This window comes from Galendromus occidentalis, unplaced genomic scaffold (assembly GCF_000255335.2).
Source record: "Galendromus occidentalis unplaced genomic scaffold, Mocc_1.1 scf7180000077536, whole genome shotgun sequence".
NCBI lineage: Eukaryota > Metazoa > Arthropoda > Arachnida > Mesostigmata > Phytoseiidae > Galendromus > Galendromus occidentalis.
In genome coordinates, this window is record NW_003805524.1 from 409,076 (window position 1) to 434,629 (window position 25,554).

The 25,554-nt window shown below is 49.9% G+C and overlaps 2 protein-coding genes across 2 annotated transcripts in view; one reads left to right on the forward strand and one right to left on the reverse strand.

Moving 5' to 3' along the window:
- zfh1 (Zn finger homeodomain 1) overlaps nucleotides 1-3,537 on the forward strand; it is a 96,669-nt gene extending 93,132 nt beyond the window's left edge. The window contains exons 4-7 of the mRNA XM_003748580.2: nucleotides 673-1,576; nucleotides 1,743-2,252; nucleotides 2,879-3,041; nucleotides 3,167-3,537. Coding sequence (XP_003748628.2) covers nucleotides 673-1,576; nucleotides 1,743-2,252; nucleotides 2,879-3,041; nucleotides 3,167-3,284 — 1,695 coding nt within the window. The 3' untranslated portion in view covers nucleotides 3,285-3,537. The remainder of the gene's footprint in view (nucleotides 1-672; nucleotides 1,577-1,742; nucleotides 2,253-2,878; nucleotides 3,042-3,166) is intronic.
- Nucleotides 3,538-6,692: 3,155 nt separating this feature from the next.
- The window catches only part of LOC100900042 (sodium/hydrogen exchanger 10-like), a 38,367-nt gene continuing 19,505 nt past the window's right edge, over nucleotides 6,693-25,554 (reverse strand). The window contains 23 exon segments of the mRNA XM_029112923.1: nucleotides 6,693-6,773; nucleotides 6,914-7,234; nucleotides 7,379-7,453; nucleotides 7,605-7,748; nucleotides 7,849-7,980; nucleotides 8,070-8,138; nucleotides 8,567-8,695; nucleotides 8,805-8,896; nucleotides 8,992-9,103; nucleotides 9,219-9,608; nucleotides 9,703-9,786; nucleotides 9,882-9,983; nucleotides 10,098-10,386; nucleotides 10,521-10,705; nucleotides 10,866-11,024; nucleotides 11,204-11,401; nucleotides 11,626-11,798; nucleotides 12,729-12,982; nucleotides 13,309-13,452; nucleotides 13,561-13,736; nucleotides 14,606-14,700; nucleotides 16,981-17,097; nucleotides 21,037-21,180. Of these exon segments, the coding sequence (XP_028968756.1) occupies nucleotides 6,693-6,773; nucleotides 6,914-7,234; nucleotides 7,379-7,453; nucleotides 7,605-7,748; nucleotides 7,849-7,980; nucleotides 8,070-8,138; nucleotides 8,567-8,695; nucleotides 8,805-8,896; nucleotides 8,992-9,103; nucleotides 9,219-9,608; nucleotides 9,703-9,786; nucleotides 9,882-9,983; nucleotides 10,098-10,386; nucleotides 10,521-10,705; nucleotides 10,866-11,024; nucleotides 11,204-11,401; nucleotides 11,626-11,798; nucleotides 12,729-12,982; nucleotides 13,309-13,452; nucleotides 13,561-13,736; nucleotides 14,606-14,700; nucleotides 16,981-17,097; nucleotides 21,037-21,180 (3,665 nt within the window).

Sequence of the window (25,554 nt, forward strand, 5' to 3'; positions counted from 1 at the left end):
GCTCCCGACAACGACTCGTTGATCATCATATGTTGATCGCGAACGACATACCGCCGCTCGGCGGTAACGGTTCGGTATAGCTTCGAAAAATCCGCTCTCACTCGACTTCGTATCGAACTTGTTGCAACGCGAACTCGAGGGCAATAACCGTCGGCGGGAGCCTGCGCTCGCAGTCGGTGAAGTAGTGCGGTTTACTTTGAGGGTCTAGTTGTTTGAACGAATGCTTGTGTGTGTGAATATGTGTCTCGTCGAAACGAATTCGTGAAGCCATGGAAGCTAAGGAACACACGGGGAAACCCCATAACAACCCAAGGAATGGCCTACTTATATAACTTGGCGAACAAACGTCCACTTCTTGTGCGATGCCTCGCGGAAGCCTCTTTAAAGCCTGCCAAGTAACGCGGGTCTTGTCGAAATCCTTCGCCATCCCTCTTCCTGCGCACTCCGGTCTCCTTTTCTCCGCAGGCTCGGGTCGCGGGATATTTCATCCCCTTCCGATTCGTAGCAAGCTTCTTATGAATGAGCTGTAAACATTCGAATTAGCGAGACCATCGGAGGGTGGCGGACTGGCGTTCTAATTCGCAAAAGTTCCTAAGGCCCCCGGATAGATGTACCTATTCGTCGTAATTCGGATCCCGAATGACCAAATCATGATAATTTTTTTGTTTTCAGGTGCGCAAAGTTGATCTCAAGCAACCGACATCGGCGACGAGACCGCCGCGGTCTTCTCAGAGTACTGGAGGACAATCGAATCAGTTTCGACCGATTATTCCGAAATTTGGCGCACAGGATTTTTCCGCTTACCCCATGGGCGGTCAGCAGAATTTCGACATGAGTTCCCGGCCGCCACTCCTTACCGCCGCTATGGCTGCCGTCGGCTATCCGTTTAATATGCTGGGACAGTTTCCTTTGCCTAGCAGTTACCTCCCTTTGGCGGCGAGTTTTCAAGAAGTCGCCCATCTACTCCAACAAAACCATCAGACGTCAAGCACTTCGCCATTGACGTCTGCTTCGGCGACGGCTGCGACCGGTGAAACAGCTGATACCGTTGCTGCCGCGGCTGCCGCGGCGAAGAGCATCCTCGACTGTAAACTTGAAACGGATCTCAAGCCAGAATTGAAAAGTGAAAGTCTCAAGTGCAGCAAGTGCAATCAACGCATGTCGTCGCCGATGGAGCTGTTCCAACATGAGCGCTTCGTTTGTAAGCTAGCCACCGACGTAAATCGTAACCTACCGAGCGAAACCGAATCTCTGATGGAGACGAGAGTGAAAAATGAGCCCGACTTGGAGATTGAGGTCAAGGATGAGGAAGAACTCAACGAGGAGGCGAGCGCTTTCCTCAGGGCCCAACACCGGATCAACGGACCGTACCCGAAGCCGTCCGATATCGAGCATTTCGCGCAGGAGCTCAAAGTTTCGAAAAATACCGTAGAACGGTGGTTCGAGACGGTCAATAGATCGGATCGCGTCGAAAAGCCACGCGAATCATCTCCTCCCACGTCTACCCACTCGAGGCCGTCCTCGGCTGCGAATTCCCCCAAACGACGCAGACTGACCCTCGACGCGGAAACCTCAGGTACGTAAACAAGGAAACCACCGAATAGGCTCCGGCCCTGATGACGAATAAGTGAAGCCTAAATTGCCGAGCTCGGAGGAGACCGATGCCTGGTCTCCAACTCGAATCTCCGACCCCTCTACCCGTGACGAGTGCGAGTCTAAAAACGGCGGTTCATGTATTGCAGATCCCGACCAGCCGCTGGATCTCTCTATGAAGAGCGGGAAAAGCGTCTCGTCTGAAGGCAGCCGGTCGCCGTCACCGTTCAAATCTTTTGACACCTCAGTGCCCAAAAACCTCCTAGCTCTGTCAGCGATCAAAGCGCTCGACGGTGAAACTCCTGACTACGCAAAACTGTTGGGCTACCGTCAATTCAGTTCTCCTGAAAACGCTGTTGTCGGACTGCTGATGGCCGGATCGACCCAGTTCCCCACAGATCTGATGACGGGTATGCGATCCACCTCGACGTCGAGCGACGTTTCAAGTAGAGACGCTGTCAGTCCGTTCCACCCGTTTTTCGAGCCGCGCAGTTGGCCTGACGAGGAGTTGCACGAGACTACGAAAATAACGAAACCGAGCAAAGTGATCTCGACGAAAGAGGACGAGCAGACTGGCAGCCAGAGTTACAACTGTGATCAGTGCGATAAAGTATTCAGCAAGCAGAGCTCCTACACACGCCACAAGTTCGAGCACTCCGGTGAGTTTTTATCGCTGCACGTTTCATAATCTCTCGCACGGTCAGCGACGTCCATTGCATCGAAAGGAGTGTAGCCGTCCGACGAAATTTCGCTTCCCTTGATCAATGAATAATCTGAGCTTCAAATTCTCCATTTCGTTCTTCTTCAATTATTATGTTTCGATCGTTGAGTCAATCCATCGGTCGGTCGGTGGGTTGTTTGCCGGCGAGTCGACGATGCTTCTCCCGGGCTTTGTTACTCTACTGATGTAAACAAGCTATTTATCATCACCTGATATCGATACTCCGAAACATCAATCACTTCTCTCATCCTGATGTTTGTCTTTCCCTCCGACGAGTGCCGCTGAAATGATCGAAATATCGCTCAGCGCCGCTCTGTAGAAGAATGGGGCATCGAATCATCGTAGTCCGTCGAGTTAGCTCCCGGTCGACCCTCTTTCCCGAATTTGTTCTCGTTCCCCGATCTGGAAAGTCACTCCTTGTGGAACGCTGTCCTGGAACGCTTATTCGAGGAGGCTTAAAAAACGATCCGAATGCATGCTCACTTCCTCAATCCTTTCCCGTGATGACCCCGCAGCACAACCGAGGAAAGCTACTCACATTTTCCCTCATTTTCACTTCACCAGGAGTCCGACCGCACAAATGCGAGGTATGCTCGAGAGCATTCAAACACAAGCACCATCTTACCGAGCACCGAAGGCTACACTCTGGCGAGAAACCATTCCAGTGTCGGAAATGCCTAAAACGCTTCTCGCACAGTGGTTCCTTCTCTCAGCACATGAATCATAGGTGCGTTCCACGCTCAACTACTCCGCTGTAGGTAATTATGCGATCGACTTCAATCTCGCGAGTGTCCTTCGCGTATCTGCTTCATTAAATTAATGTGTTCTTCCTTTTCTCTCGTTCCGCCACAGATACTCGTATTGTAAACCGTACAGGGAGGAGGCTAAGAACACCGTCAGCCCCGGCGTCGCCCAATCTCAAGGAACTCCGTCACCTCCACCAGGGAGTCCAGTTATGGCTTCATCTTGAACTCGTCGTCGTATGCCTCGGATTTCGGGTCAAAGGGCTGATCGGTTGTCACGGTCGTACTCGTTCTGCCCTCAGCGGCCTCGTTCTCCTGACCCTTCTTGATCTACATTCCGAAGTGCTGTGTATGAGCTGCATATGATTCTGCAGTACCTCTTGCAATGTTTAAATAGTCTCCCCACGGAAGGACTGGATGCGTGGACGAATGAACGGAAATAGATTATTCAATCAAAGGATCGATAAATCAATGCTTCTATTGGCCGAAAGCAGCATTCTATGGGAAGTTGTCGGTTCTCGAATCGACCCGTGAACGGAGAAAATTACGTCCGGATGCATTCTTCAAAACCCATCCACGTGGGAACCAACAGTCAGAAAAGATTCGAGGGCCCGTGGCCCGAGCGAACAATCATCGATGGAAGCAATCGAATAACGCGTCGTGTAAACCCCTAGTTGGAATTTTGAGAGGCGTATCTTCGAATACACACATGTGATATCAAACGTGCGCGGAGTGGCCGGATTTCCCCATCATCGGGACCCTTTCCAATCTGCGTAGATTACAACGAATACGTCAAGGAGCTGACAAGTGCGTCGTGGATCTCGAGTAGAATCCTGGGCAACAGACGGAGCCTAGTGAATGTTCCTCACATCGAATCGGAGAGCCTTACAAATTATCTCAAAGGAGATCAGTTCGGGAAAGAAAAAACTCAGAATGTTATGATTCTTACCATTTTCATCTTCATCATTAGCACCATGATTGATTTTCACCCGGAGGGTCGAATCATTCTGGGAAAGTATTGAAACGAAGTCCCGAACTCTCTGGACGGATCGCCCACGTATATCCGCCACATCGCCACAATCCTGAGTTCTCGTTAGCAACGAAGCAATTTGTCAACTGAAGTAGCAATCTATGTTTCTGTTAGGTAGTGAAGGGCCCATGCTCTTCGCGATCTGAATTCCAAGGTGCTATTTTAACATTCGGCGAGGCTCTGGTCGAGCCTGGCGTTCGGATGGACTTTCTTTCTGCGTCTATTATTCTGCATCAAGTCTTTGTAGAAATCGCAGAGCGTAGCAGAATCAAAGATTTTTGTAGGTTGAGCTGCCATGATCAATACCAATTTAGGTATATGTCCTGGACAACCCCAGACGTGAGGGGTCTAAGGACGCCGGGTTTCAATGACAACGAATCTCAAATTGTGTGTATCATATACATTACATGTTTGTACATTGAACTAGATAAGCACACGGATGAACGGAGAAAGAGTTGAACGGCCTGGCTGGATCTTGTGTGAGAGAGAGTCAATTGAGTGAGAGCTGCGCGCTACTCCGATAAGGAAAGAGGAATCGGGTGGTCCTTATCGAGAACAAATTTCAGTAATTTTCCCGCCTAATGTTGAAGAAATCTTGAATTCGCTTGACTCACGCTTCACATGTTGAGCAGCGATCGATTCTCCCCGACGCCGAGATTTGGTGATCGAATGCAATGTTCTGCTCCGTCGAATCAGTGATTATAGAGAAAATTCCAAGAATTATCGAGGATTCGGATGTGAGAGGTGGATGTGTGACTCTCGAGGGAAGGATCAAAAGCCCCTGTTGTCAATGCTCGGAAGATCTAAGTATTCCTTAAGAATGGAAACGACGTTCCCCGTAGCAGCTGCACTGTTATGTTGCAAGGCTATTTGTGGTAATTTATGATGAGTGAGAAATGATTCTGTTCTCCAGCATCTTCCTTATGAATATGCATATGTGAGTCCTCGTCTCTTGAACTGTGCAAGTGAAAGGTTGTTCAGCGATACCATCGGACGACTTTGCCCTCGATTCTCGAATCGAATCGGGTTCCCGATGCCCCGGAAGTTAGATGGCGGGCTCCCATGAAAAATCGCACTCTTCTATCCGCTCCCTCGATTCGGGTGAGAGCGCTTGTTTGTCGTTCGATCGTGTCCGAGAGTGTACCATCCTAAGTGACGACAGACATCTTCCGTGTTTTTAAGCAAATCTCCTCTGCATCTTAAACCTTAGTCAGATGCCGCGAATCGTAGAGCGGCGAGTCTAGATGAGAGACCTCAGCAAAACACTAGTTTTAACTTCCAAAGTCAATATGGAGTTTGATCTTGAACTCCGGACTGAAACTGAATTCAAGAATGGTGCCAATCGTGAGCCTGGAGCATCGATAGGCACTTCCCGTATGCCCGTGTCCATGAGCTCTGTACATACAACAATCGTGGTGTTGAGAATATGTAAATGAATATTAATAAATATTACAATGTTTCATTTTAATGTCAAAGCGAATCGAAATCAGTCTGTTTTCTTTCCACTGCCGCCAACTTTCCGACTCTAGCAATATGATGTCACGTATAATACACTCAATGTCAGGAAGTGAAGAGAAGTATTCGACAATTTTTTATTCAACCGTTTCCGAATACCTTGAGGACCATATGAACACTCTACGACCGCTAATTCCGTGCCCTGTCCTCTGAATTCACGGGAACGGAATCCTGGCGCACGTTGCTGTACAGTTTCCGCTAAGGAGGCGTCCGCAAAAACACAGCCCCGACCTCGGAGGCGGGTTGCACACGGACAATCACAAATGACACTCAGGTGGGATCTCCTCGATCTGAATACTTTAGTAAACAAAACACTGAACCCTGGAAACATCGCGCTCCTCTCATGGTCACGGGAGGAACTAATAAACATTCCTGAACTCCATGCATCTTTCGCTTATTCAATCCCGATCCTTAAATATCAGCCCAATGATGATGATTATGATGATGATGTCGTAAACAAAGTATACTATGCTTATATCCGAATCTCATGCAGTCGGCTCAGCTCCCGTAAGACGAATATCGACGTTTTGGGTGCAACTCGAGAATTCATGAATGTCCACGTGTCATCTTGTTCCTAATCTAACAATAAGTAGTCAGAATGAAGTCGTCAGATTCTATCGCATGCAGGCACGTCCGGGGGACGTTTCCACATAGATGCCTTGGCTCGTAGGTAGGTATCTCACTTATTTGATTCCAGTCATTCGTCTCAGCTCCTTGTGCGATTGAGGGGAATGAACATCGTCGTTCGTTTTTGGTATCGTCGCAAATCTATCACACGTTTCGTTCAGGGAACAACTTTCCTGTCGAGAATACCACGCTGTCCCCCCTTCCTTTTCCAGGTACTCCTTTCGCTTCATCGCAACTGAAAGATCTTTCCCTTCCCCATTCCGTTTTAGACATTCCAACAATGACTCCCCTCGACCTATGAATTCAAAAACTAAAATCAGGCAATCATTTGAAAATCATGGATATAGGGCGCAAATATCGAACGGGCTCATGGTGAATCAGTCTGATGAAAACCCTCTTGTAGTTGACGCAGAATTGACAAATCGATCACATTTCGGCCGATAGATTGAGAACCCTGTGACGGCTACAATCGCTGCGATACATCGTCCTTTCCGTGCCCACTCTTCAAAGCATTGTTCCTCGCGGTCTCTTCGTACTCATCATCCTGGGAAAAATCGAAATTCGCTCGGATGTTGTTTCTCCAGGAATCCACAGGAGGACATATCCGTCCTCTCACAGGTCAGCATGGCCAAGGGGACCACGAGTTTGGAGGCACACGATACCGCCCATAATTCGAAAACTTACCGAGTTGAAGACAATGCTGCAGCTGTCGGGTTCAAAAGCTGAATTGATGTAGTTCTCTTTACCGACTATCACCGTCGCTTCACTGTCGGACTTCGTGCTCCCAGCGACTCTCTGGGTGGGTTTTCATTCTCAGTTAGTACCGCCGCGTTCCTATTCACCGGGATTCGTGAATTTCATTGGGAAAAGCCTTACCGCTTCTTCGGCTCGCTCGCGCATCTCGAGCTCGGCAGCGTTGAGTGGCAGCGATGTGGGCGCCCCTAGAGTTTTGGAGCGAGTCGCGGCGAAGTTCCGCAGATTTGAGGAGTGTTCCGAGAACGATCGCTGCAGAAGGGTAGTACATGATGAATGATGGGAAACTAGCTAACTCATTTTCAGCGATTCGTCACGATTCGGCAAGCATATGGAACGATCGTAACAATAATTATAATCGCGGCTTCAAACAGAGAATCGTCGAGGGCGAATTACCTTCCTCATCAAGTCACTCATGTCAGGTCGGAAATGACCTTTGCCAAATTGAGACGACACAGAAAGATGGCGAACCTTCCGGAAACGAATCGAATTCGGGTTGAGAAAAAACCTCGACGTTTCGAGATTCTGAGTCCGACGGACCCAGACCCCCTGTATTACCCTGTAATTTCTCAAAGTAGTTCCTGGGGAACACGAAGCGATCGAATCGACACGCTGGAAATACCTTGTCCGCCCAGACTGACGAGAAGAAAAGACCGTGCGGCGATCCTACTCCGATTCCGTGATGGGTGTTCGGACGGCCCTCGGGACCTTCTTCGGCCTCCTGCCCTCCGACCGTGATCAGAATCGGAAAGTGTTTGGCGATCATCTGTAATTTTTTCGAAGAGCTCCGTGAAGGAGTTTCTTGTGGAAAACACGCCCATCGAAAACCTGAACGCAGAGGAATGGGCGAAAGTCAACGAACTCACATCGAACTTCAGTGCAGTGACTGTCTTGGGGACATAGCAAGGACCACAATAAGTGTCTCCGTTCCCGGATCCATCAGAGGCACAGCCCTGCACGAGAATGACGTCCTCGGTACCAGGTAAAATGTTGAAAACCTAGAGATAAATCCATCGTATTGAGCGCCTTCCAACGGTATGCTGTGAGAACGTCCCAGCCGCAGTCAGAGAACCCTCTGGGTTCGTACCTTTTGCGTGGAGAGGTCATGTACGACAGCCTCGTCGAGATGGAGCATAATTTTGTTCGTTGTCCAATCCTGAAACGCAGCCGGATATTTACGGGTTTCAGGAGGTAAATATCGGAAAAAGCTGAAGTTCCTGGCATCGGCTCTTGTGCACGTGCAATTCGCAAGTCTAGCGTAGTAAAATAGCATGGCGGCCTCATCCTGCGGGACCTTAGTCCTCCTAACAGCTCTATGTCTCGTAGCCTATGCGTCCTAAGAAGCAAGGTCAATCCTCAACTAGCGAAGTGCGACCGAAATCTCCTCCGGCGGGAAAATCGACCCATACACCTAATGATGCGTAAAGATGACAGCCTACCTGGAGCGACAAGACCGATTTTCTCCGCTTCAAGGCCTTCATGCAGCGTTAAAAAAAGGTCAGGTTGAATCTCGACCTGACTTTGAAGTCATCGAAAAAGCAGTTAATGATTAATGCAATTGATCTTTAGGTTACTGTGTTTTACCTCGCACTTAGCTTCCATGGACAGGACTTCTCGCGAAATGCGAAGCGCCACGCTACGGAGAAACTTCGATTGGATCTCGGGCTGGAACATGAAGGCGGCGTCGAGGACCTCGCCTCTGATGTGATAGACCTAGAAATCGGAGCCCGAGAATTCCTTAACCGCGACTGATCCCTCAACAACCGAAATGTGTAATTCGGATACATCTCGATATGTCTTGATGAGGGTGCAATGTCTCCACCTTAACATCGGTCTCGCAAACAATATTCGTATCTCGCGGTCGTTTCGTGAGGTAGCTAATTTCTCCGATAGAGCTGCCCGTTGTGAGAATATCTGTAATGGTCGGATCGCGTATCAGATCGTCTGTCACCGTAGAGCTGAGGAGTTTCACTCATCTCTATTCGGCGCCAGGGTCGCCGAAAGCCCACCTTTGAGTGTTGAAGCGGTGGCCGAATGCGTGGCATCCGATGAGAACCAATGGTAGGAATCGATAACGGGTAGACCCCCGTCAACTCGATCGAGGTGGACTTGGCCCTCTTCCTGAAAACACAGAACGCATACGTCAGAGATCCCATGGAGGTCAGCTTGTCGTCTCGATTCCATGCTCGCCCCCCCCCCCCACCCAGCAATAAAGGGCTCGGAACTCCATAATGACCTTGGCAACGCCGTAGATGATGAGGTAGATGCCGTCGGACAGGTCGCCCTGGCGACAGAGAGTGGTCCCCGCCACCAGGTGGCGTTGGGAGACATTTTCTTTGAAGTAGCGGAACGCATCATCGTTACCGGCTATCCAGCTCAGATTCCTCAGTGTTTGAACCGCGGGTCGGGGGTCCATCCTGGTCGGAGCGCACCGGAGGTGCATCATCTTCATTTGGATTTTCCGATGTAGAACGTGGTAGACCGTATCGTCGAGCAGACCGGCTTTCTTCAGATCGTCGAGCTCCGTTCGAGACGTGTTCAGGACGTGTCGAGCGGCTCGCCGCGTCTTCACTGCCACCGCGATATCCGGGTACAAATCTTGCAGATAGGCCAATTCTCGAACCATCTGTGGGTCAAGATGAAGGTTGTCACATTTGGAATCAGCGGTGAGGGAACTCTGAAAAGTATCTGGTGTCAAATATCCATATGGTTATGCTCACGTCTAGCCGACTCTCGTTGCAGATTTGCTGTAAACGCTCAGCGATCGGTTTGTAATGCACGATGCGATCCACGACTCTCGCGACCTGGAATTCAACAGTTGACCACGGTTGAGAACTCTTCCGATCTCCCAGATTCCGTACAAGACAGCCGTCGAACTCGTTCTTCATTCCTATCTCACCTCGAGCTGCCCGATTTCGAATCCCCGACCGATGTCGTAGCCGGCCGTTAGCCTTTCGTTGATCTTATCGTTGACCCATCGAGCAATGCGATTTCCGATCGGCTTCATGAAAGGAATTATCCATGAGATGCGGGAGGGTGTGGAATGACTGCAGAACTTCGCGAAGCGCGGGAAAATTCGCTCGAAGATTCGGTTCCAAGCCTGACTAAGACTTACCAGGGCGATGTGAAGCAATCGATTAACGTTTAGGAGTCTCAGAAGCCTCGTGAAGCGCAGTAGAACGATGAACGGGGTATTTTGGAAATCCCCGAACTCGATCATCATCTCGAGAGAAACCGAGGTAACGGACACGATTAGCAGGATGAAATCGATTCGGTTCCATCGTATTGAGAAATACTCCTTGAAGCCGTAGGTCACAACTCTCAACATCGATTTCGCACAATAGAAAGCAACGAAGGCGACGTTCACGAAGCGCAGAGTCTGTACCGTAAGGTTCTCGGGGTCTCTGCAGAGAACAGGGATATTAGGTCCTGTATCTGAAGATTTCTCGACGTGGCTGGATCATTCCCTGGACCATGCGGAGCGAGAAACACCTAGACACCACATCGCGTGGAATACAGCTCCTAGCCCGGATCATACCTGTGTATGCGGAGGACGAATTCTGTGACTGAGCAGATCATATCAATCAAAAGTACCAGCGATGCGAAGTATCGGAAGTATGGATCGGTGACGAAATTGTGATATCTCCGGCATCGAGGCTTGGTCTCAGATGCTTTCCGGGAGCAATCGTTCCATCTTTGTATTTTATTCACAAAATGCGTTTGCTGGAATGAGACAATGTTTGCGGTGATTCATCGGCTACCCAGCAGCGGTCAGATGACGCGAGGCACCTCGTCCCCTTTGAAGGGAGCGTTCGATCCAGGTTGATAATCGGGGAATAATTCGCGCTTATCGTAAGATTCTGGTCTAGAATCATGGACGCACCAGCCATCTATGGAACCCATGCACCTCCCAGCTTGAACGGAGATCGGCGACCGTCAAGAACGCCCCGGGCTTATCGGCGACGACGTCGGCTGCACGGACCAGATTGAGTACACTTTCTCGGAGTAGGAGACCTTTCTCAAACTGGTGCCAGTAATTCACCTGGAACGATTGTTCGTCAAGAACTTAGCGCGTGTTCGATGCGATAACGACTCTCCGTTTTCGCCGCAGCCTTTCCGCGGGGCCATTCATGGTGCACATGAATAATGCAGCTCACAGAGTAGAGGTTAAAAGCTTCGAGGGAGTAGACAAGGGAGAAATTGAACGGATCCTCAACTCACTTTCTGCACGTTGATGAGACGGAGACGAGCCTCGTTGAGGAGATCTTCATGATCTTGAAGGGACGGGAAACAGAGGTGCTTATCGGCACATTCGGCGCAGAGATGCTGTTGAGGTAGATCGACCTGACGCAGCATTATCGATTGCGACCGGCCTTTCTTCGCCATTTTGAAACTCTTCTCCGATGATTCTTGTTGTTCCTGTCATTTGAGAATTCTCACTCTCAAATCGTGGAAAGGTTTCAATATCTACAGCATTGCGCATAGAACAATACACAGATGGGATAGACTCCGAAGAAAATAGGTCCGATCTGTCAGAACCGGAATTCCGACCAAAGGTTCAGAGCGTGGAGCACTTCTGAGGTGACTTCCTATAGTGTGGGGAACGAATCCAGAGAATCTGTCGCAGTCCCGATGAAACTTGCCTTTTCTTCGTATGGATCGTTTATCTCAATATAGTTCTTCACGTAATTCCAGTCCGCGTCGCTCAGGAATACGTCGTCTTTCGTGACGTCGACAGCGCGATATTGTACGTCTTGAATGAGGTTCACGGCATTACGCATGTTTGCCCGCTTCCACGACGACAAGTCGCTCATGCCTGAAAATGAGACGGATTCGCATGATATCCGGAGCAGCATCTACGGTCGCCCTCGCAAGTCAAAGATTTGAATAATGGAATCGATCCATGGACAATATAATTTTCATGCGCATAGCTTCGATTCCGATGCTGGTCGGCGCTTGCATCTTTCGTCTGGCTCTCCGGAATAACACGGTCATATCGATAACTCCGACCGGAAATGAGATCGTGATGCCTTCGGTTTCATTCAAACGATCCGTGATCGTGAAGCGCCAGAGGGATGTCGGCGGCACCATCAATCAAGAGTTTCCAGATATTTCCAGAGAATCTATTGGAGGAGCACTGACTGATCGGAGTACGTAACATGACTTTCTCTTATTTACATGCACCTCGGTCCGAATCTCCCCGCCGATCTCCAGATCAAGCTCGTCTTTGTTGGGAGAAGTACCAGAATTCTGTTTTCCTCAATCGGGGAAATTCGCGCTCCGTTGCATCTGCGACGATCACGAACGCCACAGATAGTTTCTGCACTGACAAAAAACGGTGACTGGACGTGTTGATCTGTATGATGCATGAGGAAAGTTTTCAAGGTAATCATTGGTATTCACCGACGCTGGGCTCGGAGAGCAGGGAAAGTCGGATCAGATAGGATTATGTCACCGCAGGCAAGGGTCAGTGCTCCCGCATCCTGTCCGAATTCATAGTCCGTGGAAATTTTCCAATGTTTGTTAAACATTCGTACTATCATTGCGAGTGGCGCCTACGCGAGTAGCACTCGGGCAGAACCCTGCGCACCGCCAGTGATTCTTTGAAACCAAGCGCGGCACCGAGCGACCGACACGGTCTTGAATAATAATGCAAATATCTCCCTTCAGGATGGAATCGAGACGAATTGTCGGGGATCTCCGCTTTGAAGCTCTGATAAGCCTAAGAAGGAACGAACAAACTCACCAAGAACTCTCAGCAGCATGTTGGTGGTTGTGGCGTTGACAAGCAGAGTGAGCATCACAATACCTGACACGTGGATGAGGATTTTGTGACCAACTTCTGGATGTTCGATGTAGGGGTTGCGAGCGACCGACAAGGCCAGAGCCAGACCCACAGCCCCTCGGAGTCCACCCCAGGTCATGACAACGGCATCCTGCCATTGAAGCCCATAACCAAGGCGGCACAGAAACGGTGACAAAATACCGATCATCGATAACCTGAAGGGGTGAGAAGATAGATTGAAATTATCATGCTCATTTGATGGAGATCGAGCATTAGGGCTGAGGCCTCGACATTCCATGAGAGGCAAGGACGAATCCATAAAACTCCTGAGACTCGAAACGAAGTAGTCCATCGGGAAGCCAACACCGATAGCTTCTCGCTGTCTCTGGAGTCATACACCAAAGCCTTTTAAGCTCAGCTCTTTGCCAGACGGGATTCATGAGTAGGCTCTGAGGCGGAAGCGTTACTCAAGAATATGGAGGCGTCATTTGATAGAGAGGTGACAGTCTGGTGCTGCGGAATGCCGCTTTCATCAACCCACCGGAACACTGTGACAGCGATATAAGTGACGAGGATGAGGAACAAATCGTTTTGTTCAATATAGCGGAGTGCCTGCTCGGTGATCAGTACTCCCACTATGATGAAGATGAGGGTGTTGGCTAGGTAAGACATCATTTCCCAGAAGCTGCGGACAGAAATTATACCCTTAGGATCATTGTGTCGAGACTGATGAGGATTTCTCCGCTCATCATAAACATTGTTCTCCGGAATTCATTTTTGCTTCAAAACTCACCTATGAACGAATTCCTCAACTTCGGGACTAATGGCGACTTTATTCGCGCTGAGAACGGTGCCGAGAGCGACCACCGCCAGCACGCCAGATACGTGAAATGTTATTTCAGCCAAATAATATGTGATATACGCTGATGAGATCGTTATCGTGATCTCAATCACTGAATCGTTGAAAACCTGGCGAGAAGGAGGCCGATATTTCAGACTTGGACGCAAGAAGAATCGCCGAAATCCCCAAGACCCAGAGAATTAAGATTCTCCGCGCACTTGGGTAAATGTCAAGCCCCATGTCATCTGAGGAACTCCTTCTAGACATCATGCTGCTACTATCACCCTTACTTTCAAATATGGAATTTCGAGTATGGAGCAGAGCTCTTTCACATGAGCGACAATCGACGATCGTCAACGCGGATCGGAAAGTGCCACTTAATAGGAGTAGCGCAGCATCATGCATATGCCTATTGTTACGCCTGACGGATCGACTTTCGGTCTCTGTTTCCCACCAGGTTCTACGTTCGAATGAAGACAAAAAAAACGTCTCGACTCCCCGGAGAGGCGATGTTTTTTTCCGAACAGAATTAGACAGATAATTATACACTCATGCATCTATGTGTTTAGGGATGGAGGCGATCCTCTCGCGCACTATGAGAAGCGTGGAACACTACGCAGCAGCCCGATCCGCGGGAACACAAGCTCGGCTCCGCCGTTCCGGACGGAGGGGGAGGTCTGAGGAATGCTAAGATCCCGACTTTTGCGGATCGGACGCAGCAGAGCCACGGCAAGCAGACTTATTCGAACTGATTCCGAATCAGAGCCAGGTGAATTTTGGGCGAAATAGACTGACTGAGCAATTCAGGCGAATCATATCGGCTCGAATGCGCTAGAATTTTTCTTTAATCCACGGTACGCTGCTTTCGCTCCGCCTGCCTCCCTGAATCAGTTTTCACAGACTTTCGGGAAGAAATATTATTCTAGAAAATCGCCAAGAAATGTGAAATCCTTTCACTTCGCAGAATATGAGAAACAAACGATACACTTGAACGTACCTTGTTGAGGAGGAAGATGGTCACCTTGCCCATAACGTAGCCCAGAACGGGCCCCCCGATGGAAATTTTGCAGAACATGTAGACGACGCCTCCCGCTGGAAGTCAGCCGTGTGGACGGTTAGCGTGGATGTTTTATTCATGGAATGGCCGAACTCACCACTTCCACTATTTTCCAATACAAAATAAGATAAATATTTACGTGATATATAGATACGCATACGTTAAGCGCGAGCTCTCCCTTCCGCACCGCGAATTCGGAATGGGGGGTGACCGATGATCCACATTCGTCTTCACATCTAGCCTTCCTTTTTCGGTTGACCCCATTGATCTATCATACGCTAAATCAACACGGAACGCATCGAGGAGTCGTGAGCAATAAACATGAATGTCATTTGTTCTTCGGAAGGATCTTCAAAGTGAGGAACGGATTCGAAATCCTCTTGCGTAACTTGACAAAAGATGGATGAAGAAGCAGCGTAATAATAATAAAAACAAACAAACAAGTCCACAAAGGGAACGGGGCCGTGATTGAAAACGAGGTATCTGACCTCAGTTCGCTGACTCGATTTAATCTTCAAGGGTGCTTCAATTTCTGATGTCGTAGACTTCCCGCAGCTCCACACAACCCCTCCACGGTAAGCGTCTGTCTGTCCCTATTTTTCCGGTGTTCCCGACGCGAATCTTGTCCGGCCAGCCGCTCATCGACTCCCGGATCCCCATTTCGAAAGAGCCGAGTCGCTCGATGGCTCTCTTTGAAATTCCGGACGGACCATCGCCATCGTCGAGATCGCGACCAGCGCGAGAATCGAAGATAGGAACGGAGCTCTCGACTTAAGACATACCTCAACGGTAGCGGAATATGTATCCGGAAGACATTAAGTGGAGAAGAGTTTTTTTTTTGCAAAGCGTTCGGTTCAGGGAAGCCATTTGCGGGCAGCTGATTCGATCTCTTCCATAGGAGGGGCGAGTCTGCTCTTGATCTAGCTCCAGTCACTCTTTTCTCTCCATCTCTTCCGCTCATCTCTGCAGCCGAAAGGGTGAAGCTTCGGAAAGCTACCCCCGACAAGTCGTAAGCTGACTTTGACCCACGTCCCTTAACGGTGTTTCTTTTTTCTCCGGCATTTTATCTATTCAAAGCTGCTGTAGCTACCGCAGCCGGCCGTTCCAGCAGCTTCATCGAGCGACCCGACATCTCTCTCTTCAACACCCTATCGTCTTCGTTTTGCTCAAGAATTATGTCTGCGAGCGTCAATCGGCTCCGTCTTTTTGAGCAGCCGGGCGAACAGTCGCAGACATAGGCATCCAGAGACACTGAAAGAGCTGAGACGATTCAACGAGCCGGGAGAACTGTCGGAGCTGTCCATTAGGAACTTGAAGGGATACCGTCACTAAGTCTTGAATCGAAGCAACGAGGAGGAGGAGAGAGACACAACGAGAATGACCAACGAGGAGGGGAGACCGTTGATGCGATGGTCTCGGGTCAGTGCGAAATTTGGGAACACTGGGTGCGATGATTCTCCGAAGCCCGGTAATTTTTGGATTCATCCTGATCCCCCCGGCTGGATACTCTGCTCCTACGCCTCAAATCGGGATTTTCACTTTCGAGTCGAGGAAGTTCTTCCTCGGAACATTGATTTCGGCGAAGATTCTTTGGAAGATTCATCTCCTCCCGATAATCTTCTTTGCTCCCAACCAATTTACATCCGAACTCCCTGATCATTTCGAAAAATCATCGAATCCGTAAAAGACGGGTCTGAATTGTTCGAATCGGAAGAGCGACAAGAGTTGGATTCGTAGAAAGGCCACCATGTAGGATGTAGGCAGAGACTCAGTCATTCAGCGGAGAAATTAGAATTAAGCCAATCGACCCCACGGGCGTCTCAAGCCCGATTGCGCAAGCGAATACCACCACCCTCGCATATTCTTCAATTCAAAGCCTAAAGAAGAAAGGCAGAATTATGCTCATCCGTGACGGCCCTTCTCTTGAAGATCTAAGCGGAAACGCCCCCTGTATACTGCTTGGAGTGATGGATGCGCATGACTGCGAGTCTTGTGACAAAATTCTTCGCTGACGGACATTGAGCGACATCGAACACTTTTGTAGCGCTTTTTGCATCGCTCGTAAGGATTCCGGACTGTCGACTTGAATTCCCATTCAGGGCTCAGCTCGCACGGCGGCAGATGCGGTAACGGCTTTCCCGAATTCCTGCCTATCTTGCCCTCATTGTGGCCCCTTCTCTGGATCGGAGCGCCAGCGTTTTCTTTTGAAGCTCACAGATCTAAACGAGTTGAGCCGACAATGATCTTCTAAAATTATCGAGCCACGGAGAGCTCGAGGCCCTGCGCGTCGATGACAGAACGATCCGAGTCCGTACCGTTCATCTCATTACCAGGAATGAGCATCGCCAAAAGTACTTCGTATATCACAATGGCGGATCCGTCGTTGAGCAGAGCTTCGCCATCGATAATCGTCGTGAGGACCTTCGAAGTTCCTGAAATGGATAAAATATGAGGATCATTGAACATGCATATTGATATCGATGAACGAAGTTCGTGGAAAAATTGGAAGTGTCGATCTCTCCCCGCGTCCAATTGCGCTCGTGAGAGAACTCGATCTTATCTATATGGATCTTGAATTCAAGATTTGATGCGAGCTCGGGTCGGATTGCCTTTAACAAGCTGGTGCAAGATAGAAAAATCGGTGAGGTAGCATCGACTCCAAGCGATATCCGATTCAATCTCACGACACTTGAGGATGGAGCCTCGCCATTCAGCGAATAACAGTCGGTAAAGTCCTCAAGTTCGACTCATGACCGTTGGCGTTGCGCGTGGTCAAGTCACAAAAATTCAGGGAAAATAGCTATTTGAGGCAACATTCGACAGAACTCTATTTCAGACGTTTCTTTTCTGTCTGAACCAGTTCAAATAACCTGTCGCAGTTTGAGGTTACGGATCGCGTCCTTTTCGGGAAGTAGTCCTAATTTCGACATGTACGCGGATCGTTACACCTCAGAGGGTGGGGGAAACCCCTTCCTCGATCTTTTCGGCTGGAGCCAAGTACGGCACGTACTGAAAAATGAATTGAGGGATAGTACAGTATATACTAGACCCGGAGAACGCCCGCAGAGACGAAATCGCGCCGATCGGATGGTCTTAGGCCATTCCATTCAGGGCGTCGGCGAAGCTTCGTCTGCGATGCAATCCAACAACACACGGAGCGAGTGATCATGCGTCAGTCGATCCCCGTCTATCCTCCACCCTCATCCCACCGATCGCCGATCGAATGTCCCCAGCTATTCCGCTTATCCTCTTCTCATTATTTTCGAAGATTTTCAAGAAGACTTATAGCTTCTGAGGCAGGTCGACAAGGGTGAAGAGGGGTCCGCAACGGAATTTACTAGCCACTATTGCTCCAAATCGTGAAAATTCTTAGGGAGTAGCTTCCAAGGATACCGACCACCTGTATAAAGGAACGACGGCCTGGAGAACGACGCGATGCCCTTCCCTCGGAACGGGATCGAGCGATCTGCTTTCGCTGTCCAAATTTCTCTATCGGCTTCGGAGATATCGGGAGAAAATCTTCGTGAGATCCGTTTTTTAATGATCATAGATCTGTGCTGTTGAATCCGCGTCTTGCAGAGATCATGGCACGGATAAGATCGCTCCGAGCATCCGTCGAGCTTCGCAGAGGTTCTCATTCTCCAGCTGTGCGGAAAATTTCAAGCCCTAGAGAATCACACAGGCTCTCCACTGTTTTACTGAATAGCAGAGGTGGACTCTTCCCTTGACAGGAATATTAAAAAAGTCATCGCTCGGGTGATCTTTGGAGAAATCAGAGCCATTCCGTGAATGTTGCAGATGCTGATCGGGCGGAGGAATAAGTTCGTTATCCGGACGGAACGTGCTCGATGAGCTGATCTGACGAGATGGGCCCAGGTCATTCTTCACTTAGAGCTTCCGATTGACTCGAGGTCCCGACTTTAAGAAATTCTGGAATTTCGCCGAATGCAGGCTACCGGATGAGTCGATGGGGTCTCGTCGAAGCCTTCTCATCAGCAAAGTACCCCTCAGCCTGCAAGTCAGGACTGTTCCGAGCTCTCCTCGTAGGGATTCGAATGGACGCCCGTCATCTCCTTGATCCTATTCTTCTGCACCTTAAGGCCGCGCAGCACGAGCTCATTTCATTGCAGGCTTATCACGTCGAGTGCCGTTAGTCCATGCGAAGCACTCATGCGGAGCCTGACCGACAAGGTTATTCGAAGGCATCCACTATCGATACTCGCTAACGGGTAGCTTACATTCAAGTTTCACGAAACATGAACGATGTCATTTGCACCAAGGACGCTCACGCAGATTAAGCGATATAAGTTAATATGGTGCGGCCAAGACCTCAAGGTTTTGGTCGCGACCTACAAAGAGGCGAGAAGATGTTCCTGGGCGACAGCGAGTTCGATATCGACTTCCATCGAAATTCAGCAGGAATTGTGCAAATCACCAGCGGCTCTTCCCGGAAAGAAACTCAAGAGCCGCTCGGCAGAGTTACACTGGGGCTCTTACATATAATTTTATCTTCTGAGCTTTTTGAAATTAGTACTCAGGAACATTCTCTTTTATGCCTCGTTGATTTCCCTTTTTCTTGCTCAGTCAGTATTCTTCCGCTCCGGAACCCGCTCTTCCGTGGCTCTCATGGCTCCTTGCATGGCACCACGGCTTGGCGAGAGGATGGGCAATTCCAATCTTCGTCAACAGTTTCGTTCCTTGTCATCATAGAAGTGGTGATCGGTGTCCCCGCTTCATTCATTTGTGCTCTCGGGAATCGGTAGATTAAAGTTTTCCCGAGTCTGTACAGCTAATGCGGCGAGTCGAAACAGCGTCCCGCGAGTAGTGTTCCACTCCTTGCCTGCGGTGACACAGTGCCGACCAGACACGTGGAGATTTATCACCGTCGAAGGTCTCTCAAAACCTCGGTCGAGTGAAGTTCGTGGAACTTTCGTACATTTCACCGATAAACTTTAGAGCAGCTCGAGGATTCTAGACTTCTAGACGACCATAATAATACCGAGCGGTGCTCAAGGCGGAAGGGTTGTTGTTGTACGGGCTGTGTTCAAGCTTGACTTGTTTTCTTCTACAGTTTCCCCGAATCCAAATGCTTTTCTGAAGTACCGCCAGAGTTGGCAGCCGAGCACTCCTAGTAAGCCTCGTCTGGGGGCCTCTCTGGAAGTTTTGGCAACACCCATTGAAGTATTTAGAGATTTCATGATTCGGAAACGTCGTAGAGGCAGTAGGGTTCCCTTCCGGGGCGCGACTCGGTCTTGGATGCGCGGCTAATTCACATAATAGATTTCGCGACCATGATACAAAAGTCCGGCGCTCGTCGGGGACCCCCATATTTCGGGAATCTTCGAGAGGAGACGCTCTTCGCATGCATGGGAAGTTGCCGACGTTGAACTTGAGTGAACTTTGCCATTGAAGTTTTTCTTTCGGAGCTTTCAAAAACACTCGTTGAGAAACACATCGTGACCACTTTTTCAAACTGGCTTAGGAACCACCGTCGTTGACGAAGCCAATAAGGCGGCCACTGCTCCGAGTACTGTTACAACTCTGAGCGCTTGCGTCGCGTCGGCGGCAACAAAGGATTTTCACAGCGAGCGAGGCCGAATCGGAACACCAAAATCTGGTTACAGACTCGGCCGGTTCATCCATCGAAAACTGGCCGCACACCGAATTTCCGGCACTGGTCACGCTTCAATGTCTGTTCCAGCTGCAATCATAGTGAATACCAGAGCCATCTGTTGTTGCATTGTCGGTCGGTTGGTCGAGCTCTTGATTTTGATTGTTTTTTTCGTGTCGTTTTGACGTGGTGCTCGTTCTGTCGTTTGTCTACTCCCATACGTGTCTGCCGCCGCCGCGAATACAGAATGGTATCTCCATCCAAGAATACTCGTTTGGCCTAACGACATAACTTATTTCCGTTGCGTTGGTTTTCGCGCACGCAACGGAAACGTTGATCGATTCACCCATTCTCCACTCATTCATGGATCGCAGAGCTTTCTATCAATCAAGCTCGCTCGTTCGGGGAGACCGAAAGTCTGTAAGCGCGAGGAGACGTCAGCTTTTTCTCCCCACCGAAATTCATGCTGGTAATCCTAATCTAAGCAAGGCAAACCGTATCGCAATGCACTGATCAGAAGGCTCGAAGTCCGAGCGGTCGACTTGCTCATGCGCAAACGTTATGGAGAGCTTCCAACATTGTCCTCGTGCCGTACCGAGCAGGCATCGCGATCGGAGATCGATCGGATCGAGACGAACCGCGGTGTAGGGCCGCATCACACGATGAAGGTAGAGAAGTCTCGACTCGAGCTGATTTTTGTCGAGCCGAAGGCTCCGAGACGCCCGAAGTTTCGATTTCGCGCAAACTTGAATGAACTTACCGACATCTCTCAGGAGCGCGACAACGGCTACGGGGTCAGTTGCCGAGAGGATCGAACCGAATAGGAACGCGTAATGCCACGACCAAGCGTTGTACGCATGGAACAAGTTCATGGACATGAATGCCGTCAGGCTGGCACAGATAACTGAAATTAAAAAAGCAAGAATGTCACTGAAGGGTCTTCTGCTAGCGACTCATAGGTATTCCATACCGCGAGGAGTTTCGTCCCGGTTTCCTCGCGATTTCGGTCCAACAACTCTTTCAATGACGTCCGATGGCGGATCATTCAATCCGATTCGGGGTCCGCGAACACTGGAAGTGCCCGAAGTAGGTGGTGCACCGGTGTCCTGTCATCCGTGGAGGGTCCCGGCTCCTTTCATCGAGCTAGCCATGGCTACTAGACACGGATCGTCTCGAGCATCATCACGATCGTTATCGCCTTCACGTAATGAATTCATTCTTCATTGATTGCCATGATTCATTGGAGCGGAGTCGCCGAGAATCAATTCCCACGCTTGGTCAGAGCCGCAGTCATCGCACTCGGAAGAGGAATTACGCGCTTCCGCCAGACTTGGCGCAGACCTTACACCAATTAGGTAGGTTAGACAACGTTCGGGACACGAGCTGTCGCTGGAGCGCCTGACCTAACAATCCCGCCTTCCTCGTCAAACAGGTCCCGTTAGCTGCCATCGTCATTGTCGCCGGAGCTGCCACCGGCAATTGCCTAATAATCGTTGAGGCGCATCGTCACCGCCGCGACCATATGTTTACAATTTCAAAATCTCATACCCACATCGCTATTATCGACATTTTCCGTCTTATCCTATTTCACTCCTTCCACAATGATGATGATAATAATAAGCATCATCTGAGAATTGCCACCGCCCCCGACGCCACCACGAGGAACATGAGTAGGAGAAACATAAACATGGCGGGCTGTAGGTTGAAGTTTCATCGAGTTTCGGCAGGCAGTTCCGATACGAACAGCTTTGTGAAGCCAACGGCATAGCGGTTGCAAGCACTTTCAGCGATGGTGGCGGCATGTTTTTACGTCACGATGAAGGGGAACAAGACGGGAAACAGAGACAGTTTTTGACCGGGCTGAATTCAACTTCAAACTCGACGGCAGCCATTCCGCAGTATCATCATCATCACCAACGCGCCGCCGCCGACACCGTTTCGACTTTTCCAGAGCGAGCGTGATGTAAGCTGCAAATAAAAATGGAAACAAAGGCTCCGATGACGTCGGAGACGGAGGCGGCGGCAAGACAAGCAGCAACTCTGGCAAAGTCAAGGCCGCAATCGAAATGGATGATTTGCTCGCTCGATCGATTAGGCACAGAAGCGCCGTCCGGGGATCGCTTTCCTATCCAGCGGGACTCGGCGCGTGCGCAATATCGTCGACTGACTGATTTATTCATCGAGTCATTCATTTATTGATCGATAACTCGCTCAATCAATCGATCCATTCATTCTTATCAATGAATGACTCTCTTCTCGCTATCAATGGACCGATCCATCAATCAACTCATGACGCGCTTATGAAATATGCTGAGACCGGCCGGCTCGGCCAAGACGTCCGCGTCCTGGGTAGGTATTCGGGATCATGCTGTTTTCAGAGGCGAGGCGGACTACGGAATCGGACGAAGCCGAAATCGTTAGCGCCCCATAGACTCCGGGGATATCCAATTCCAGGAGACGTCGAGAACACGAAGCAGTAGCTCAGGAGTGTCGATTATGATCCATGATCTCTGTTCGGAGCGGGAGATTTTCCGCGGATCGCGATTTTCCCGTGATTTTTCGCAGAACGTTGCGGCTGCCAACCGCTAAGCATCGATGGAGGCCGCGAGTTTCCCGCAAATTGCCCGCGGAAATCCCCAGCCCTATGCGACAATTATCGAACGGGCTCAACTGCTACGAATCAGCACACCTAGGAGAAAAGTCAGGCTGCAAGATAACAGAGCTCGATCGACCTAGTATATCATTTTTTCTTGCAGGAGATCGGCCCTGTGTCTATCCGGCGGCAGAGCCGCTAATGTCCTCAGTACCAGGAACGCATGAACGGAAACAGAAAAAATCGTAATGACACAGGGGACACACCGGTTGGCGTGCGTCAGAAAGGCATAGCAGATCCACCACAGTCACAATAATTCGCTAGCTTCCGCTGTCCGAATGGGATGGCAACTTTTCTCCGCGTCCTTTCAGATCGATGTCGACCTGATAAAGAAGGGAAGACGGCTGCAAATCGGTGTTTACAGCTCCTTCGACGCCTACCAGGAGGTTCATTCATACTCAGATCGATACGCTATGATTGTGGATGCATATCGCGGAATTCGTAAGTGGGCTTCGGCGACACCGAATTGCTCAGCGTTTCATTTTGCGGATCCCAGCGGAATGGTTTCTCACGAGACGTCCAAACGCGAGGAAAATATGCTTTGCACATATTTGTGATCATGTCGGTGTCAAGTTTGTCTCGTGTTAACCGTAAAGGGACGCAACGTCGGCTTCAATGATGACGCCGACGACGGAAGCGATGCTTTAGGAACTTCACAGAAGACTGAACAGAAGCCGTAACGACGACAGGCGATGATTTTCGTCAGCTCAAGGCGACCAGGCCGAATCTAATCTAACGAATGGAAATTCCGTTTAATGTCGTCCGTCGTCCAAACGAAAGTAGTATCCGAGCAGGAACGCTTTCGCTGCATTCGCAACAACACAGAAAAAAAGGGGTGACGTCCAGCGGGGTCATTCGCAGAATGCTAATTGAAGCGCCGCTCCGCGTTGCGGATTTATTTCGATAAGATACCAAGCGAAAGTAATCTTCTCCACGAAGATGTCTAAACGAGCGGGGGCAAGTCGCTTTCCCCGGGAAAAAGAAGATCCGTCAAAAAACAGGTTGACTTTGTCGGCGAGGAGACGTACGCGAAATTTCACCGACACCGAATCCGAGCAGGGATTGATGGCACTCATTGTTGGTGAACTCATCTGTCTCTCGCGAGACGACCCCTCTCTCCTTCGGCCGAAGCTCAAAAGCGCAGGAAAGTGTTTCATCGCATTCGAAGATCCGCCGAGGTGTGGCGAGGATTACTGACCTGAGGTCACATCTTCCCTTCATCGGGTCCTGCCGGAGCCGCGACCGGGAGTGAAGGGGGCGAAAACGACGAACGCGTCTCGTTATTCGTATTCATTTTCCCGAGGGAAAGCGGTCCCTTCGCTTCCGACTGCAAACTACACCTGATTTGTTCTTTAAAGCCGTCGCTTCCAATTTTCGGCAGATGAAAAAATTCTGGCGGATTTAGCACATTCCGCATTTGTTTCGGACCGTAGCTGAATTGGACGCAACTGAGTGAGTTTTTCGGTGAAGTACGAGATACAGAAATCCCGTTGAAGTATTTAGCAACTGCGGGGCTGCGGGAGACGGAACCCAGCCGTCGTAGCGGCTCATTGAAATTCCACAACGCGCCCGTCGCGAGCAACACTTTCGCTGAATTTCCATGCTGGTCTGGTAATGATGCCGTTGTTCGTCTTCTACAACTCATTGTTGCTCCCTCAGACTTTGAGCAAGCGAACTAACTCGCTACTTGACTCGATAGATAGATGGATGGATGGATGGTCGCTCGGTCGAATGAATAGATTGCTGTATCGTTGCTCGAACAGCCCCTCCACTCCGACACACAGCTCGCATGAAGCAATGAAAGTCATCATCAGACAGACTTACGGACAGTCAGACACCGCCCTCATGCATCACCCAATAGAGCTGAAGACATTCAACACTGAACCGACTGCCTTGACAACAGCCGGGTGGGCGAGCGGCAAGGGACCGCGGACGTAACGTTAGACAGAACAAGTGAGGAAACGAATGAGCGATCGAACGACGGACCCAGCCATCAAGGCGGATGGACGAGCCAGAAACCCGTTACCGCGCTGCATGTATTGCGTCAGCCCTGCCTTGCGACGCGCAGTGTTCGGTCCGAAGGCGTCTCGAACAGAATACTCCTCTGAAAGGGCGAGACCCATCCGCGATAATCCTTCCCGATGGTCGAAACCTCCGGGAAGATCTCGATTCGATGGGGAGTTTTTGTTCTTCCGATTTTCTATGTCGATTTGACTTTTTCACGGAATCGGGGAAGCTCTCGTGAGAACCTCCCGTCCACGAACCTACTCTTGTATGAAGGCTCTCAAGTCCAGTTTTACAACCACCCACATGACCTCTGGCACCCCTCGAAGAAGGTCTCCTATGCTAGGGGGAACGCCGGCGCCGCGTCGCTAATGTAGAGACAAAAAAAAACGAAAAGTCGATAAGTGATGATGTCGCATAAGCGACGGGGTCTCCAGGAAGTGACGAGACAATCGTTTGATAAAATCAGGGGCCGGAAGAATTCGCCATTCTCGGCACAGTCAAATGAAGGAGGAATCGGAAAAAAGAGACCGCTCAAAAGTCAAGGGTGTGTTGCTCTATTCGAGGATGCAGCTGATGGAGAGTTGCAAGAGACCATGGATCTCATCGACATGATCAGGC